Source organism: Pelophylax lessonae (assembly GCF_965119305.1).
Source record: "Pelophylax lessonae genome assembly, chromosome: 4".
NCBI classification, from domain to species: Eukaryota; Metazoa; Chordata; class Amphibia; order Anura; family Ranidae; genus Pelophylax; species Pelophylax lessonae.
Window position 1 is genome coordinate 88244265 of NC_138771.1, and position 19617 is coordinate 88263881.

General features: G+C 48.1%; 1 protein-coding gene across 7 annotated transcripts in view; it reads left to right on the top strand.

The window, feature by feature from the left end:
- The window catches only part of DMXL2 (Dmx like 2), a 429248-nt gene that overhangs the window by 348576 nt on the left and 61055 nt on the right, over window positions 1–19617 (top strand). For all 7 annotated transcript variants that reach the window (XM_082252816.1, XM_082252819.1, XM_082252821.1 and 4 more), the window contains one exon: window positions 12172–12257. In XM_082252816.1, coding sequence (XP_082108942.1) covers window positions 12172–12257 — 86 coding nt within the window. The remainder of the gene's footprint in view (window positions 1–12171; window positions 12258–19617) is intronic.

Below are 19617 nucleotides of genomic sequence, written 5' to 3' on the forward strand. Positions count from 1 at the left end.
CTGAATAATTCTTAGACCATTGCATTTCATGTTATTTAACTGCATGGATAGATCACTTTGTAACCACTATCTGTTAAAGAGAACTTGGCAAGACATCTGTTATCCATCATAGCTAGAGTTCGCTTACAGTGCTGCAGGCTGCTATTGTGCAACCTCCGAAAGCAATTCCAGTTCTAAATCAGAGTAGACCTGCGCAATGTAGGGACAATCTTTGGAACTAAATGTGTTGGATAACAGCCATTCTGACAAGGAATTAATAAAAGTTTAAAAAAAATTGAATTGTACATTCTGATATCCTTATTTTAACTTTCTCTGTCGCTAATTGACAGACGCAGATTCGATATCTTGATATCCGTAGGGTATTACTGCCCCCTACAAGAGTAGGACACTAGGCAGAAAGTTCTGGCTACACCTATGGGCAGTCCCAGGGGGTATACCCTCTCTCTCCCTGCTATACAATGTCAGTTTTCTCTATCGCTCATTGACAGACGTAGTCTTCTTGATTCTCAAGAGCTGGGTTATGTTGTCTCCGCAGGAGTAGGACTAGGCAGAATGACAAAACGTTCTGGCTCCACCCTAGGGGGCAGTCCCTGAGGGTATATCCTCCCTCTCTCTGCTACAGGGAATCAGTTTTTTTCTGTCTAGTCAGGAGTAAGGACCTAAGCTCCTTGCTGGGATCTTTTGGTCCTGGCAAGACTTTTTTTCTTTAAGAAAAAGACATTTTTTAGGTAGTTTTCTCCAGTGTTTTTTTCCTGTGAGATCTTCAAGCAAAAATGCCGGACTGGGCGACACTTGTGGTCACCCCAGCCGGCCTACGAGCGCGTGCAGACCAGGCATTGCGCTTGGTCGGCCGCGACATATTCAAGTAAGTATGCGGGGCCGGGCGACGGGCTGGATGTGAGATCCAGTGGTCGCCCCGGTTTCTGCCTAAAAGGCGCGTGCCTAAAAGGCGCGTGCAGACCAGTGCGCTGAGTCGGCCGCGACGGAGTCCCAGTAAGGGGACTGACTTTGCGAGTTAAAGCTCGCTTGGACGCCAGGACCAGAGAGTCGAGGCGTCCACAGACCCCCACCCCGGTGGAGAGGGTATTATGAAGAGAGGGTGCCTGTCGGTTCTGTATGGTGAGTAAAACGTTCCCTTTTTTTTTCCTCATTTATGAGGCAGTATATATTATGGGCCCCTCCATATATGGTCAGTATATATCTGACACTTACAAGTCCCCCTTGTAATACAGCATGTGTTTGTGGGAAGTGGACTTGGTTCAAGAGCTAACACTCTACCCAGCAGACTGTAACATTACAGCAGACATAGGAGGTATAATCCTACCTTATGTGCAGTGTATCTCTGTAGATCCATATGTCACCTCTCAGCAGAGTGCAGGTGGATGTGCTGGGAAGACGATATCGGCGGTCCGCCGCCATTTTTCCGTAGACCGAATACATATATGTCCTCGGGTCACGCCGGCCGCCATGTTTTTGGAGTCTTATGTCTCTTCTATGGGGGCGGCCATGTTTTGTGAGCCCAGCTTCCTCGTGGAGGGCTGGGAACGCCGGAAGGCGTACACAGGGGGCGGAGCCACGCCTTCTGCCCGGGAAAAAGCAAACAGCTCCTTCCAGTCTGTGTAAGACAGACGCTGGCTGCAGTTTGTTGGAAACTGCACTGCATCGGTTGGTGAGCCTTGGGGGTCCCTCTCTCTGGGATCGAGAAGCAGGTACTCTGAGGGGCGCTATTGCGTTAGGGGGAGACACAAAAAAAAAAAAAAAAAAAAAAACGTTTTTTTGTTTATTGCTGGCAAAGTGTCCTGTATTAACATGGACCCTGCCACTCATGTATCTCCTCCGGATCCCCTCGAGGGGTCTGCGGGATCCTCCAGCACCCCATTGACAATTGAATCTTTGTCAGCTATTATGGAAACTTTTGTGTCCCGGGTGGAAGTGGCTTGTCAGGGACAGGGCGCAAGAAAGCGACCCCCGCCTAACCCCTTATTATCTGAAACCTTGGATTCAGACTCTGAGCCTATTTCTGCAGTTGCAGGTACTTCATCTGGTATTGGTGTCTCGGGTCCTGTCTCTTCAGACAGTGAGGAGGATGTTTCGGCATCTGCCATAGCCCGAGAGGAAGCGTTGGTAAACGCACTCATTGTATCTGTTCAAGAGACTTTAAGGTTACAGGGTATTCCATCAGAAATAGCTGAAACTGAGATCCCTTTTGGGACTAAAAAGCGCATCAAAGTGGCAAAGGTTTTTCCATTGCCCAAATGTTTTGGCAATCCAATCGATGAAGAATGGCGTCTGCCAAAACGCACTTTTAATATTTCCAAACGCATTGACAGGCGTTATCCGTTTGAGGAAACCCTTATTAAGAAATGGACAGAACCACCTGTGGTGGATTCACCTATTGCTAGATTGAATAAAGCCACGGTTATTCCTTTAGAAGACGCTCCGTCTTTTAAAGATCCAGTGGATCGCAAGATAGAAGCTATGTCTCGCACCATGTTTTCCTTGATTGGATCAGCTTTCAGGCCAATAATTGCTATTGGTCTGGTTTCGCAGGCTGTAACTGAATGGACCAAGTGGTTACGCCGGGACTTAGAAGAAGTCCCTCAGGCGGTATCAGATTTGTTGGAACAAATGATACAGGGGTTACAGTTTGTATGTGATGCGGCGTTAGACGCCACTCCATTAATGGCGCGAGCATCAGTCTCAGCAGTGGTTCTCAGGCGTACACTGTGGCTAAAAGGTTGGATAGCCGACCAAGGTTCCAAAAAAGCATTGGCTAATATCCCCTTTTCAGGAGAGCGTCTATTTGGAGCCAACTTAGATGAGATCATTAAGGATCTCACCGGTGGAAAAAGCCCCTTTTTTCCTGCAAAATTTTAAAGGTAAAGGAACTCGTCAAAGACGAGGGCCTTCTTTTTCTGCTCACAAGAGGTTTTTTCGTCCAGCGGGTGAAAAAACTAAGTCCTCCAAAGCTCCTGCAGGAGGCGTCAGGGGTCGGTGGTCGGGCAAGCAAAAGCCCGCCCCCTCCAGACCCGAAGATAAACCATCCAAAGCCTGAAGGTGCGCCCCCACCCATAACTGGGGTGGGGGGACGTCTTCGCCGGTTCCCGGATCCATGGCTTTCCAGAATCCCGGACAAATGGGTTTGCGAAGTCATAAAGTCAGGGTACAAGATCGAGTTTCGATCTCTCCCACCGGCGCGATTCTTCCCTTCCAATATCCAACTATCTCCGGATCGTCTAGAAGATCTGCGGAGAGCAGTCACAGATCTACTACAACAAGGAGTGGTAGTCCACGTTCCTTGGACAGAACGGTTTCAAGGGTTTTATTCAAACCTGTTTACAATACCCAGGAAAGAGGGCAAAGTGCGTCCAATTCTGGACTTAAGAGCGCTCAATTCTTTCGTCAACATAAGAAGATTCAGAATGGAGTCCGTTCGCACGGTAGCAGCCTTCCTGCATCCAGGGGATGTCCTAGCGTCCATAGACATCAAGGACGCCTATCTTCACATTCCCATTTTCGCAGGACATCAGCGTTTTCTACGCTTTTCCGTAGAGGAGAACCACTATCAGTTTGTGGCGTTACCTTTCGGTCTCGCCACGGCTCCGCGGGTCTTCACAAAGGTGTTGGCCCCTATGTTGGCACTTCTGCGCCAAAGAGGTATATCGATTCTAGGTTACCTAGACGATCTTCTGCTTCATGCAGAATCTCCTCAGACCTTGCTACAAAACATAGAAATTACTATGATTTCTTTACAGGAATTCGGGTGGCTGGTGAACCAGCAAAAGTAATTTCTGGTTCCCACCCAGAGGCTCGAATATCTGGGTCTAATTCTAGACACAGTCAGGACGAGAGTTTTCCTTCCGGTAGGGAAACTTCGAAAGATTCAATCAGCAGTCCAGTTGTTACTGTCCAACAGCTGGTCTTCCCTTCGGACGTGCATGAGGGTTCTGGGGTTGATGGTGGCTTCATTCGAAGCAGTCCCATTTGCCCAGTCCCATACCCGAATTCTTCAGCAAGAGATTCTTCTCTGATGGAATCGGAATCCGGAATCCCTGGACAATCAGATACGATTGAGCAAACAGACCAGAGAGTCTCTGGTTTGGTGGCTTCGGTCTCCAATGCTCAGCCAGGGAAAGTCATTTCTGCCAATATATTGGACGATAGTGACCACGGATGCCAGTCTATCCGGATGGGGAGGAATTCTTGGTCAGTTATCTGTCCAGGGACTTTGGTCCCCGGAAGTATCCAGATTACCGATAAATGTATTGGAACTGAGAGCGATCAGACTTTGTCTGATTCACTGGACCGAGCAGCTCCAGGGCAGCCCGGTTCGGATCCAGTCGGACAATGCCACGGCCGTGGCTTATGTCAATCATCAGGGGGGCACCAAGAGTGTCCGAGCGGCCAAAGAAGTGGCTTGCATTCTTCGCTGGGCGGAACGATTTGTTCCAGCAATCTCTGCGGTGTTCATTCCGGGGGTGGAGAATTGGCAGGCAGATTATCTCAGCCGTCAGACCCTGGATCAGGGGGAATGGTCCCTCCATCCAGACGTTTTCCACCAGTTGTGCCTACGGTGGGGCACCCCGGATGTGGATCTGTTGGCATCACGATTCAACAGGAAAGTTCAGAGATTCGTGGCTCGCTCCCGCGATCCTCTAGCAGAAACCGCAGACGCACTGATCGCCCCGTGGGGGCAATACCAGCTAATATATGCCTTCCCTCCTCTCGCGTTACTGCCAAGACTTCTTCGCAGGGTAGAGGAGGAAGGAATCCCAGTAATCCTGGTAGCTCCGGACTGGCCTCGTCGAGCTTGGTACGCCGACATGGTCAGACTGGTGGCGGACGTCCCGTGGAGACTTCCTCTCAGGGAGGATCTACTGTCTCAGGGACCGATCTTCCATCCTGCTTTACGATCGCTGGCTTTAACGGCCTGGCTATTGAGACCCAGGTGCTGAAGGACAAAGGTTTGTCAGCTTCAGTTATTCCTACTCTAGTTGAAGCAAGGAAAGCGACTTCCAGAAAGATTTATCATCGCACATGGAAGTCCTACATTGCATGGTGTGAACCTTTGGGGTTCCGTCCTCGGTCTTATTCGATTAGTCGAATATTGGCTTTTCTGCAACAAGGGGTTGAGCAGAAACTGGCCTTGAGTACTATCAAGGGTCAGGTCTCAGCATTAGCCATCTTCTTTCAGAAGCTTTTGGCTACTCATTCCTTGGTGCGGAATTTCATCCAGGGGGTGCGACATCTGGCTCCGCCAGTGCACGCGCCGTTACCCCCCTGGGATCTTAATTTAGTGTTGTCGGTTCTTCAGAAACCTCCCTTTGAAGATATTAGGGAGATTCCTCTACCCACGTTGTCCCAGAAGGTGGCCTTCTTGGTGGCTATTACTTCTGCACGCAGGGTGTCAGAACTGGCCGCATTATCTTGTCGTTCACCATATCTGGTGGTTCATAGAGATAAGGTGGTTCTTCGTCCGAATCCATCCTTCCTACCAAAAGTGGTTTCAGAATTTCATCTGAATGAAGAAATTGTATTACCTTCCCTGTGTCCTAAGCCCAGTCATCCTCGGGAATTTGCTTTGCACTCCTTGGATGTGGTCCGGGCGATCAGGGTATACTTGAAAACGACAGACTCGTTTCGCAAGACGGATTCACTTTTTGTGATCCCAGATGGACCCAAAAAGGGGTTGCCTGCATCTGCCGCGACCATTTCCAGATGGATCAGACAGACGGTAGTGCAGGCTTATTCTATTAAGGGTCGGGAGCCCCCGTTCCCTGTTAAGGCGCACTCCACTCGGGCACTTAGTGCGTCATGGGCCTTTCGCCATCAGGCGTCAGTGGTCCAGGTGTGCAAGGCGGCTACCTGGTCGTCGGTGCATACCTTTACAAAACATTATAAAGTTGATGTAATGGCATCGTCTGATGCCTCATTTGGCCGCAAGGTTTTGCAGGCCGCAATTTGAGGAGACCAGTGGTCTACCTCGAGGGTTTTTTTTCCGTTGGAAAATTTTTTCTTTTAGTCTCATTCTTTGTTTATAATGAGCCTTTAAAACTTCTAGTTTGGCACCGGTTGGGCCTACTAGATTGGATTTGATTTTGTCAATCCCACCCCTCATTTGTGGCACTGCTTCTGGATGTCCCAGCTCTTGAGAATCAAGAAGACTACGTCTGTCAATGAGCGATAGAGAAAAATGGATTTTTGTAAGAACTTACCGTAAAATCCTTTTCTCTTAAGCTCATTGACAGACGTAGTACCCGCCCCTCTATCATTGAGTTGGGTTGGGTTAATTTCTCTGTACTGCTTTAAACAGAACTGATTCCCTGTAGCAGAGAGAGGGAGGATATACCCTCAGGGACTGCCCCCTAGGGTGGAGCCAGAACGTTTTGTCATTCTGCCTAGTCCTACTCCTGCGGAGACAACATAACCCAGCTCTTGAGAATCAAGAAGACTACGTCTGTCAATGAGCTTAAGAGAAAAAGATTTTACGGTAAGTTCTTACAAAAATCCATTTTTTTTCTGCCTAGTCAGGAGTAAGGACCTAAGTTCCTTGCTGGGATCTCTGGTCCTGGCAAGTTTTTTTAGATCTTTTTTTAGCTAGCTTTTTTTCTCCGAATTGTTCCTGTGAGATCTACAAGCAATTATGCCGGATCTGGGCGACGGGCTGGATGCTGAGATCCAGTGGTCACTCCAGCCGGTCTACGAGCGCGTGCAGGCCCAAGCTCCGCACTGGGTCGGCCGCGACATAGTCCCACTGGACGGGGACTGGCCCCTGGGTTAAACGTCCCGCCGAGTCGCATACGACCAGTGGGCGACCGAGTCGCAGCGTCCCTTTTGGCCGACATCCCCCCCACTGGGCGGCAAGGGGTTTTGTCTGGAGTGGCGCCCGCTCTGTTCCGGTATGGTGAGTAAATGTTTCCCCCTTTCCCTCATGGCTGACTCTGGGGTGGACGCGGGCCCCTCCCTGGGACAGTCGGACCTCAATTTCTCTGGGTTCCCCTCTGTTCCTCTGTGCACCCCCCTCCGGTGGTGTCCCGGGGTGTTTGTGTGTGTGTGGGGTGGCTGGCAGTGTATGCAGGCCGCTAAGGGGGTGGGGGGTCCCGACGGTGCGGACGGCTGTTGTGCGGGGGGCTTCCTCCCTGGCTCCCCAGGGCCTACCTGCCGATCGATCACCTGTTGGTGTTGGTGGGGGCCCCCGGGGACCCCCTTCCCGCCTCAGCGCGTGGGGCCGCCATTTTCTTGTAGCCTCCTCGTGTAGTGCATGGTGGCGGCCATCTTGGTACACCCAGCTCATTTTTCTTCAGAGCTGGGCTGCAGTGGGAGTTCCTGGGGCGTGTGAGGGGGTGGAGCCCCTCCCTAGACCCGGGAACATCGCTCCACAGGACTTCCTTTTCATGCGGACAGCGCTGAGAGCAGTCCTTTAATCTTCTGGTGCATCGGGTGGTGAGCCTTTTGGGGGTCTCTCTTCTCTCTCTGCGGGGGTCTCTAGGCACACTGCCTGGCCACTGGGGGGCGCTGTAGCACTGGGAGACATTTTCAAAAAAAAATTTTTTTTTTTTTGTCATAATTTGCTGATGGGTTCCCCTGGTGTACCATGGACCCTGTTGCACATGTGTCCCCACCTGATCCCCTTGAGGTGGCTGCAGGGCCCTCCGGTCCCCAGCTCACCATTGATGCACTTTCGGTGGTCCTGGAGTCGTTTGTGTCCCGGGTGGAGGTGGCCTGTCAGGGACAGGGGGCTAAAAAGCATCCCCCGCCTACCCCTGTCTCGTCTGATGCCTCAGATTCTGATTCTGAGCCAGTCGCTGCTGATGCGGGTCTCTCCTCTGGGTCTGCTGTTTCGCGCCCCGTGTCCTCTGATAGTGAGGATGACCTTTCTGCCTCCGCTGTAGCGCAAGAAGGGTAAGGAACCTCGTCGCAGACGGGGACCTTCCTTTTTAGCCCACAAGAAGTTTTTTCGCTCCTCCGGGGCGGGTGACAAGGCGAAGTCCTCCAAGGCCCCCCCCGGGGGGTTTCAAGAGACCCTGGTCTGGTAAGCAAAAATCCGGTCCTTCCAGACCTGAGGATAAGTCCGCTTCAGCCCGAAGGTGTGCCCCACCCAGGTCAGGGGTGGGGTGGCGTCTTCGCCGGTTCCCGGACCCGTGGCTCTCCAGGATTCAAGACAAATGGGTTTACGAGGTCATACGGTCGGGATACAAGATCGAGTTTCGATCAGTTCCATCGGTGCGGTTCTTCCCTTCCAATGTGCGACTGTCTCCAGATCGCCTAAGGGCTCTGTTGGGGGCAGTGCAGGACTTGTTACAACAGGGAGTGGTAGTTCCGGTTCCCTGTGGGGAACGTTTTCGGGGCTTTTACTGAAATCTGTTCACAGTGCCCAAGAAAGAGGGCAAGGTGCATCCAATTCTGGACTTAAAGGCGGTCAATTTTTTTGTCCGGGTGCAAAAATTCAAGATGGAGTCCATTCGCACAGTGGTGGCCTCCCTGCATCAGGGAGACTTTCTGGCCTCCATAGACATCAAGGATGCCTATCTTCACGTTCCCATTTACGCAGGACACCAATGTTTTCGGCGCTTTGCTGTGGGAGAGGACCATTATCAGTTTGTGGCGTTACCCTTTGGTCTCGCCTCTGCTCCCCGGGTCTTCACAAAGGTTTTGGCCCCAGTTCTGGCGCTGTTGCGGCAGCGGGGCATATCGGTTCTGGGCTACCTGGACGACCTCCTCCTCCATGCGGCTCGGTTGTCAAACTTGGAGATCACCATGACCTCTTTGGAAGAGTTTGGGTGGCTTGTGAACCTGCAGAAGTCATCCCTGGTTCCCTCCAGGAGGCTGGACTATCTGGGCCTGACTTTGGATGCGTCCTTTGCCAAGGTGTTTCTCCCTGCGGAGAAACTCCAGAAGATACAGTCAGTGACTCAGCTGTTACTGTCCACCAACTGGCCGTCCCTTCGGACCTGCATGAGGGTTCTGGGACTGATGGTGGCATCTTTCGAGGCAGTACCGATTCCCTGGACAATCGGATCCGGCTGAGCGAGCAGGCCAGGGAGTCCCTGGTTTGGTGGCTTCGGTCTCCGATGCTCAGTCAGGGGAAGTAATTTCTTACGATCTATTGGACAGTTGTCACCATGGATGCCAGTCTCTCCGGGTGGGGAGGGGTTCTCGGCAGGCTGTCTGCTCAGGGGCTCTGGTCCCTGGAAGAATCCAGGTTGCCGATTAAATGTATTGGAACTGAGAGCGATCAGGCTTTGCCTGGTTCACTGGACCGAGGGTCTTTGGGGCTGCCCGGTTCGGATTCAGTCGGACAATGCCACGGCCGTGGCTTATGTCAATCACCAGGGGGGCACCAAGAGTGTTCTGGCGGCCGTGGAAGTGGCCGGCATCCTTTGTTGGGCGGAACGTTTTGTTCCGGCTCTCTCCGCGGTTCACATTCCGGGTTTGGAAAATTGGCAGGTGGATTTTCTCAGCCGTCAGACCTTGGATCAAGGGGAATGGTCTCTTCATCCAGAGGTGTTTCACCAGTTGTGCCTTCGTTGGGGCACCCCGGATGTGGATCTGTTGGCGTCTTGGCTCAACCGGAAAGTGCAGAGGTTTGTAGCCCGCTCCCGCGATCCTCTGGCGGACGCCACAGACGCGCTGGTTGCCCCACGTGGGGGCAGTATCAGCTGCTGTATGCCTTTCCTCCTCTCAAGTTGCTGCTGAAACTTCTTCGCAGGATAGAGGCGGAAGGAATTCCAGTCATCCTTGTGGCTCCGGACTGGCCTCGTCGGGCCTGGTACGCCGACTTGGTCAGGCTGGTCGCGGACGCTCCTTGGCGACTTCCTCTCCGGGAGGATCTGCTGTCTCAGGGGTCGATCTTCCATCCTGCTTTACGGTTGCTGGCTTTGATGGCTTGGCTGTTGAGAGCCAGGTGCTGGACAGGGGTTTGTCCGCTTCAGTTATTCCTACTCTGCTTAAAGCGAGGAAAGCAACTTCTAGAAAGAGCTGTCATCGCACGTGGAAGTCTTATATCGCGTGGTGTGAGTCCCTCTGGGTTCCTCCACGCTCTTACTCGGTGGCTCGGATCTTGGCCTTCCTGCAACGGGGGGTTGAGCAGAAGCTGGCCTTGAGCACTATCAAGGGTCAGGTTTCAGCCTTGCCGATTTTCTTCCAGAGGCCACTGACCACTCATTCCCTGGTGCGGAATTTCTTCCAGGAGGTGCGGCACCTGGTTTCTCCGGTGCGCTCGCTCTTGCCGCCCTGGGACCTTAATTTGGTGTTGTCTGTTCTCCAGAAACCTCCCTTTGAAAATATTAGGGAGATTCCCCTGCTTACCTTATCCCAGAAGGTGGCCTTTTTGGTGGCTATCACTTCCGCACGCAGGGTGTCGGAACTGGCTGCCTTGTCCTGTCGTTCCCCCTATCTGGTGGTTCATAGGGATAAGGTGGTTCTTCGTCCGAATCCATCCTTCCTTCCTAAGGTGGTTTCCGATTTTCACTTAAATGAGGATATTGTGTTGCCTTCCCTTTTTCCTAAGCCCAGTCATCCTCAGGAGTTTGCATTGCACTCCTTGGATGTGGTTCGGGCAATCAGGGTGTACCTGGCTACTACTGACTCCTTTCGTAAGTCTGATTCCCTTTTTGTGATCACGGATGGCCCTAAAAAGGGGTTGCCTGCGTCTGCCGCGACTATCTCCAGATGGATCAGGCAGACAGTGGTGCAGGCTTATTCTATTAAGGGTCGGGTTCCTCCATTCCCTGTTAAGGCGCACTCTACTCGGGCTCTTAGTGCTTCCTGGGCTTTCTGCCATCAGGCGTCGGTGCTTCAGGTTTGCAAGGCGGCTACCTTGTCGTCTGTTCATACCTTTACTAAATTTTATAAGGTTGATGTGCTGGCATAGGCGGATGCCTCTTTTGGCTGCAAGGTTTTGCTGCTGCTGTTTGAGGGGACCTTTGGTCTACCTCGGGGGTTCTGTTTTTTTCAGGTGGGTCTCATCTTCTTGTTTCGATGAGTCCTCTGTTCTTCTGGTTGGCTCTGTTTGGCCTTCGGAATTGGGTTTTTTTTCTGTTATCCCACCCCTCATTTATGGCACTGCTTTGGGACGTCCCTACGGATATCAAGATATCGAATCTGCGTCTGTCAATGAGCGACAGAGAAAACTGGATTTTTGACTTACCGTAAAATCCTTTTCTCTTAAGCTCATTGACAGACGCAGTACCCGCTCCTCTATTTTGAGTTGGGTTGGTATGATTTCTCTGACACTGCTTTGTTACATAACTGACATCCTATAGCAGGGAGAGAGAGGGTATACCCCCTGGGACTTCCCATAGGTGTAGCCAGAACTTTTTTTCTGCCTAGTGTCCTACTCCTGTAGGGGGCAGTAATACCCTACGGATATCAAGATATTGAATCTGCGTCTGTCAATGAGCTTAAGAGAAAAGGATTTTAAGTCAAAAATCCAGTTTTTGTAGATAAAAAAAAAGCTACATATTTTGAAGAGACAACAGTCTTTAGGGCTCATGTCAAACGATGTTTATCTTTGTCAGCTAACAGCCATTCTGATAGGTTCTCTTTATTTACTGGTTCAGCTATAACACTAAATGGTTGGCATAAAAGAGTAGATATATGATTATAAACTCAGCACGCAGATTATGATTTTTCATCATACAGATCAATGGTTAATAGAGTTGACTGCCTATATATTAAGGAATTAATAAAAGCTTAAAATATAGAAATTTTATGTTCTGTAGTCCTTATTTTAACTGTTATTTAAATAAAAAATTAACTACAAGGTGTAAATCGGCAACAGTCTACGAACTCATGTACACATACAGTGTTTACCTGTGCTTCACATGCATTTTTAAACACGCATTCAGATGCAGGTCAGCTAATTCTTATTGGCTTTGTTGTGTTTCTTCGGATGCAGCATTGAGGTGCACTTTTACTTCAGGCAAAAAAGGTCAAATGCATCGATTTATTGTCCAAAGCTACTCTCCTTTAATTTGAACGCTTTCATTTCAGCAGCACTCAATTCAATTGGCAACATCTGCATTTGGCATGAACACTCTAGTAGTTCTGAAGTACTTCCTTAATGAGGTGTGCAGATTTGTGTATTACTTGTAGTATGACACATTTAAAGCATTATGATCATGCATTTCATATGACCGTATTCTGTTTTTTTGGGGCTTTTTTTTCCAGCTGGACCCTCATACGACTAGCAATGGTGAAGCATGCGATTCATAATATTAAGAATTTCTTTCCAATTGCTGGACTGGAACTAACAGGTTGGTCTTTCTCTTTCCCATTTGCTTTCTTAAACATTTAAATGCATAGTTGGCACACCTTTTAGTGTTTGGATGGCTATGATAGCATGAGGGAGAGTTGAGGCATCAGTGACCTTCTTCCCTTGAGATTCTGGTCCACATTAACATGATTGCATCGTGTAATAGTCACACATTTGTCAGCTGCACATTCCTGATGCAAATCAACCATTCTACCACATCCCAAAGGTATTTTGTTGGATTCAGATCCAGTGACTGGCTTACTATCCAGAGTAGATCAAATCAAGATACATTTTTAGAGGCTTCAAATGTCCAGTTTTGGTGAGCTGGTGCCAACTGTAGCTTTAATTTTAGCTTTATGTTCTCGGGTGGCAGAAGTAGTCTTCTGATGCTGTAGCCCATCTACCTCAGAGTTCAACATTTATTCTGGGATGTTTTTTAAGCTGATTACAAATAATTGCCATAGCTGTCAACTCCAACCAGTCTGGCCATTTTTCCCTGACCTCTGTTTAGCAAGGTGTTTTTTTCCCCACAAAACTGCTGCTCTCTGGATGTTTTTTGCACTTATCTGAGTAAACCCTAAAGACTGTTTTGTGTGAAAATCCCAGGAAATCACCAGTTACAGAAATATTGATACCATCTAGTGCCAATCATGCCACGGGTCAAAATAACTAAGAGTTTATATATATATATATATATATATATATATATATATATCTCACAAAAGTGAGTACACCGCTCAAATTTTTGTAAATATTTTATTACATCTCTTTATGTGACAACACTGAAGAAATGACACTTTGCTACAATGTAAAGTAGTGAGTGTACAGCTTGTAAATTTGCTGTCCCTTCAGTTTAATTCAGATTAATTCAACACACACCCATTAATGTCTAGTCGGGTGTGAATGGGGAGCAGGTGTGTTAAATTTGGTGTTATCGCTCTCACACTCATACTGGTCACTGGAAGTTCAACATGGCACCTCATGGCAAAGAACTCTGAGGATCTGAAACAAAGAATTGTTGCTCTACATAAAGATGGCCTAGGCTATAAGAAGATTACCAAGATCCTGAAACTGAGTTGCAGCAAGGTGGCCAAGACCATACAGCGATTTAACAGGACAGGTTCCAATCATAACAGGCCTCGCCATGGTCGACCAAAGAAGTTGAGTGCACGTGCTCAGCGTCCTATCCTTAGGTTGTCATTGGTAAATGGATGAATGAGTGCTGCCAGCATTGCTGCAGAGGTTGAAGGGGTGGGGAGTCAGCCTGTCAGTGCTCAGACCATACGCCGCACACTGCATCAAATTGGTCTGCAAACAGTTTGCTGAAGACAAGCAGACTAAGGACATGGATTGCTGGAACAATGTCCTGTGGTCTGATGAGAGCAAGATAAACTTATTTGGTTCAGATGGTGTCAAGCGTGTGTCGCGGCACCCAGGTGAGGAGTACAAAGACAAGTGTGTATTGCCTACAGTGAAGCATGGTGGTGTCATGGTCTGGGGCTGCATGAGTGCTGCCAACACTGGGGAGCTACAGTTCATTGAGGGAACCATGAATGCCAACATTTAGTGTGACATACTGAAGCAGAGCATGTTCCCCTCTCTTCAGAAACTGGGCTGCAGGGAAGTATTCCAACATAACGACCCCAAACACACCTCCAAGACGACCACTGGCTTGCTAAAGAAGCTGAGGGTAAAGGTGATGGACTGGCCAAGCATGTCTCCAGACCTAAACCCTATTGAGCATCTGTGGGGCATCCTCAAACAGAAGGTGGAGGAGCGCAAGGTCTCTAACATCCACAGCTCCGTGATGTCATCACGCAGGAATGGAAGAGGACTCCAGTGGAAACCTGTGGAGCTCTTGTGAACTGCATGTCCAAGAGGGTTAAGGCAGTGCTGGAAAATAATGGTGGCCACACAAAATATTTACACTTTGGGCCCGATTTGGACATTTTAACATAGGGGGTATACTCACTTTAGACATTAATGGCTGTGCATTGAGTTATTTTGAGGGGACAGCAAATTTATACTCTTATACAAACTGTACACAAACTGGCCATTACTTACCAAGGTGGAGGAACACGGAACACATATACACCAGCACTTTATTGATTTGGCCACACAATATTGACACTTTGGGCCCAAGTTGGACATTTTGACATAGGGGTGTACTCACTTTTGTTGCCAGCGGTTTAGACAATAATGGCTGTGTGAAGTTATTTTGAGGGAACAGCAAATTTACACCGTTATACAAGCTGTACACTCACTACTTTACATTGTAGCAAAGTGTAATTTCCTCAGTTTTGTCAAATGAAAAGGTATAATAAAATATTTACAAAAATGGGAGGGGTCTACTGTAATCACTTTTTTTAGATAATATGTGTGTGTGTGTGTGTGTGTGTATATATATATATATATATATATATATATATATATATATATATATATATATATATATATAAAATATGTGTGTGTGTTACATATATATATATATACAGTGTGTGTGTATATATATATATATATATATATATATATATATATATATATATATATATATATATATATATATACAGTGTGTGTATATATATATATATATATATATATATATATATACAGTGTGTATATATATATGTATGTATATATATATATCATTTTTTTTTTATATATATATGTATATATAGTGCTCAGCATAAATGAGTACACCCCTTGTGAAAAGTAAGATTTTAATCAATATCTCAATGAACACAAGAACAATTTCCCAAATGTTCACATAACTGAGTTTTATAGAACATTTGTGGTAAGGTTAAAATTATTCGATTACAAAATCTTCAGTTTTACTCAAATTACTTGATGCAAAAATAAATACACACTACAACAAAAACTACTACATCTAGTATTTTGTATGACCTCTATGATTTGTAAGGACAACACAAAGTTTTATATGCATGGAATGAACAAGTTAGCGACATATTGCAACATCTTTCTTTTTCCATTCTTAAAAAATTACATCTTTTGGATACTGGATGGAGAGTTATGCCCCATACACACGTGCAGATTATCTGCAGACTTTTGTCTGCAGACTTACCAAAACCATATAATATGAGGTCAAACCTAAACACTTTCAATTTGTATGCAATCCGGCAGGCCCTTGCACTACATAGAAAAGGTAAGTCTGCAGACAAAAGTCTGCAGATAATCTGCACGTGTGTATGGGGCATTATGCTTAGCTTGTCTCTTCAGATTTCCCCATAGGTGTTCGATTGGGTTTAAATCAGGAGACATACTTGGCTACTGAATCACTTTCACCTGAGTGATATTAGAACCTTCTCTTTCAATATAGAGCAATAAATCTAATGACACCGTCAATGAAAAGCAGCTCCCTAACACCAGCAGCACTCATGCAGCCCCACAGAAGGACACTGCCACCGCTATGTTTTACTGTAGACACCATGCATTTTTCTTTGTACTCCTCACCTTTTGCGAGGCCATACAGTTTTGAAGCCATCGGTTCCAAAAACATTTATCTTGGTCTTATCACTCCAGAGTACTGAGTCCCAGTAGTCTTCCTTTTCAGCATGGGCCCTGGCAAATTCTAGGCAGGCTTTTTTGTGCATGGGCTTTAGGATGGGCTTTATTCGTGGATGACACACATGCGTGGCATTCCTCTGCAGTGTAGTTCATATTGTGTCACGGAAACAATCACCCAAGTTTACCTTTCTACTTCTTTAGCTAACTGCAGTGAACTTGCATGGCGATTTTCTTCAATCCTTCTCGGCCTAGATGTCTCTGTGAGATGGTTAAAGTTCCAACTTTTTAAAATTTTTGTATCAATTTTGCTACAGTATTCTGACTGATCAGCAAATCTTTGCTGATCTTCTTGTAGTCTTTACCTTTCTTGTGTAAAGAAATTATTTTCTTTCTCAGGCCTTGAGACATTTCTCTTCCATGTGGTGCCATTGATGACAGCATGAAATGGGAAGGGGTTTTCTTTAATTAACTATAATTATAATTATAATCCACTGTCTGCTGGATACCTGTTTAATGAATATTTTGACTCACCGGTAGTTGAATTCTTGTTAATTAGGATTTTGTTGTGTAAAATTTAGCGTTGCTCCTAAGACTTTCATTGGGGTGTATTAATTTTTGCAACATGGTCTTTAATGAATTTGTTAGGAAAAATACTTTTCTCTTTTGTTCACTGACGGACACAGCTCCATGTCTTCTAGACCCTTGGGCTTATGCTGCTCTCGCTTTAGGAGTAGGGCTAGGCTGAAACAGTTTTGGCTATGCCCCTGAGGCAGTCCCAGGGGGTATACCATAATTTCCTGCTATAGGACTTCAGTTTTTTCTGCCTAGTCAGGAGCAAGGACCTGACTCTCCGCTGGGATCTGCAGTCCTGGCTTTGTTTCCTTTTTAAATGGAATTATTTTTCTTTTTTCTTTATTATTTTTGTTCCTTTGTGAACTACAATCAACCTGTTCTTGTGTGAACTACAATCAACAGCTGGACTGGGCGACACACTAGATATCCTAGATCCTTATGGTCTTCTCAGTCTGGCCTGCGAGCGCGACCCAACTATTTGCTCCGTGCTAGGTTGGCCGCCACATAGCCCCACTGGATGGGGGCTGGCCGGCGAGTGAAACGCCTCGCAAGGTCGCAAAGCCCTGGTCACGACAGCAGTCACGATCAGAGTCACAGCGTACCTCGGGCCACAGCACCCGTATTCCAAGATTGTGCGGTGGACTGCTGGTAGTGGTGCCCGCCTAATGCCAAGGTGTTGTGAGAAGTGTCCCCCCCCCCCGTTTCTCTTGGGTGGTCGCGGGCCCTCCCTGTGGATGGTAGCCCCCTCGGTGTCTTTCCTCCCCTCACATTTTCCCCCTATCCCTAACGGGGTTTCCCTGGATTGGTCGCCATCACCTGCTCCCTGTTCCCCCCCCCCCCCTTAGCCCCCTTTTGGGGGGCACGGGTGTTTTTTTTGGGGGGATACAGGATCGAGTTTCGATCACTTCCACCGGTACGATTCTTCCCTTCTAACATTGAACGGTTTCAGGGGTTCTATTCGAACCTGTTCACAATGCCCAGGAAAGAGGGCAAGGTGCGTCCAATTCTGGACTTGGGGAAAGATGGAGTCCATCCGAACAGTGGTGGCCTCCCTGCATCAGGGGGAGTTCCTGGCGTCCATAGACATTTAGGATGCCTATCCTTATATCCCCATCATCGCAGGACATCAGCGTTTTCTTCGCTTTCCCAAAGATCATCCCTGGTTCCCACCAGGAGACTGAACTATCTGGGCCTAATGTTGGATACATCCTGGGCAAGAAAGTTTCTCCTTGCGGAGAAACTCCAGAAGGTTCAGTCAACGATTCGGATGTTGCTGTCCGTCAATTGGCTGGGACTGATGGTGGCCTTCTTAGAGGCAGTACCGTATACCCAGTCTCATACCCGAATTCTCCTGAAGGAGATTTTTTTCTAATGGAATCAGAATTCCGATTTCCTGGACAATCGGATCCGGTTGAGCGAGCGGACCAGGAAGTCTCCGATGCTCAACCAGGGGAAGTCATTCCTTCCGATAGCATCCAGGTTACCAATAGGGTATCGGAACTGAGAGCGATCAGATTTTGTCTTATTTACTGGACCGAGCAGCTCTAGAGCAGCCCGATTCGGATCCAATCGCACTATGCCACAGTCGTGACTTATGTCAAGAAAGGGGCACTTAGAGTGTCCTGGTGGCCATCGAAACGACTAGCATCTTTTCATTGGACGGAACGGTTTGTTCCGGATCTCCCCGCAGTGTTCCCTCCGGGGGTGGGAAATCGGCAGGCAGATTATTTCAGCCATCAGATTCTGCATCAAGGGGTATGGCCTCTTCATCCAGAGGTTTTTCACTAGCTGTCTCTTCATTGGGGCTCCCCGGATGTGGATCTGTTGGCACCTTGGCTCAACAGGAAGGTGCGGAGGTTTGTAGCTCGCACCCGCGATCCTCTAGCGGACGCAGCAGAAACGCTGATTGCCCCGTGGGAGCAGTATCAGCTACGATCAGCTTCCATCCTCTCAAGTTACTGCGGGAACTTCTTCGCAGGATAGAGGTGGAGGGAATTCCAGTTATTCTGGAAATTCCGGACTGACCTCGTCGAGCCTGGTACGCCGACTTGGTGAGGCTAGTCGCGGACGCTTCTTGGAGACTTCCTCTCAGGGAGGATTTGCGGTCTCAGGGACCGATCTTCCATCTTGCTTTACAATCGCTGGCTTAATGGCCTGGCCATTAGGACCCAGGTACTGAAGGACAAGGGAGTGTCAGCTTCAGTTATTCCTACCTCTAGTTAAAGCAAGGAAAGCGACTTCCAGCACATGGAAGTCTTATATGGCGTGGTGTGAATCTTTTGGATTTCCCCCACATACCTATTCGGTGACCCGAATCTTGGTCTGTCTGCAACAAGGGGTTGACCAGAAACTGTCCTTGAGCACTATCAAGGGTCAGGTTTCGGCGTTAGCAATCTTCTTTCAGAAACCTTTGGCTAATGATTCCTTGGTGCGGAATTTCATCCAGGGGGTGCGACATCTGGCTCCGCCAGTGCGCGCACCCTTACCGCCTGGGATCTTAATTTAGTGTGGTCGGTTCTTCAGAAACTTCTCTTGAAGATATTAGGGAGATTCCCTTGCTTACATTATCCCAGAAGGTGGCCTTCTTGGTGGCCATTACTTCTGCACGCAGGGTGTCAGAACTGGCCGCATTATCTTGACGTTCCCCATATCTGGTGGTTCATAGGGATAAGGTGGTTCTTCCAGATCCATCCTTCCTTCCTAAGTGGTTTTCAGAGTTTTCATCTGAATAAAAATATTGTGTTACCTTCCCCGTGTCCTAAGACTAGCCATCCTTGGGAGTTTGCATTACACTCCTTGGATGGGGTTCAGAAGGATACACTTGACTACTACGAACTTGTTTTCGTAAGACGGACTCACTTTTTGTGATCACGGATAGCCCTTGAAGGGGGTTGCCTGTGTCTGCCGCGACCATATCTAGATGGACCAGTCAGACGGTGGTACAGGCTTATTCTATTAAGGGTCGGAATCCTCTGTTCCCTGTTAAGGCGCACTCTACTCGGGCGCCTAGTGTCTCCTGGGTCTTCCGCCATCAGGCGTCAGCGATCCAGGTTTTCAAGGCGATGACTTGATCGTCGGTTCATACCTTTACAACATTTTATAAAGTTGATGTGATGGCATCATCCGATGCCTCTTTTGGCCACAAGGTTCTGCAGGCCGCAATCTGAGGAGACTGTTGGTCTACCTCAAGGGTTTGTTGGGTGTTTCACTTAGGTCTCCTCTTTTTGCTCGATGAGTCCTTGATGCTTCTGGTTGGCTCCGGT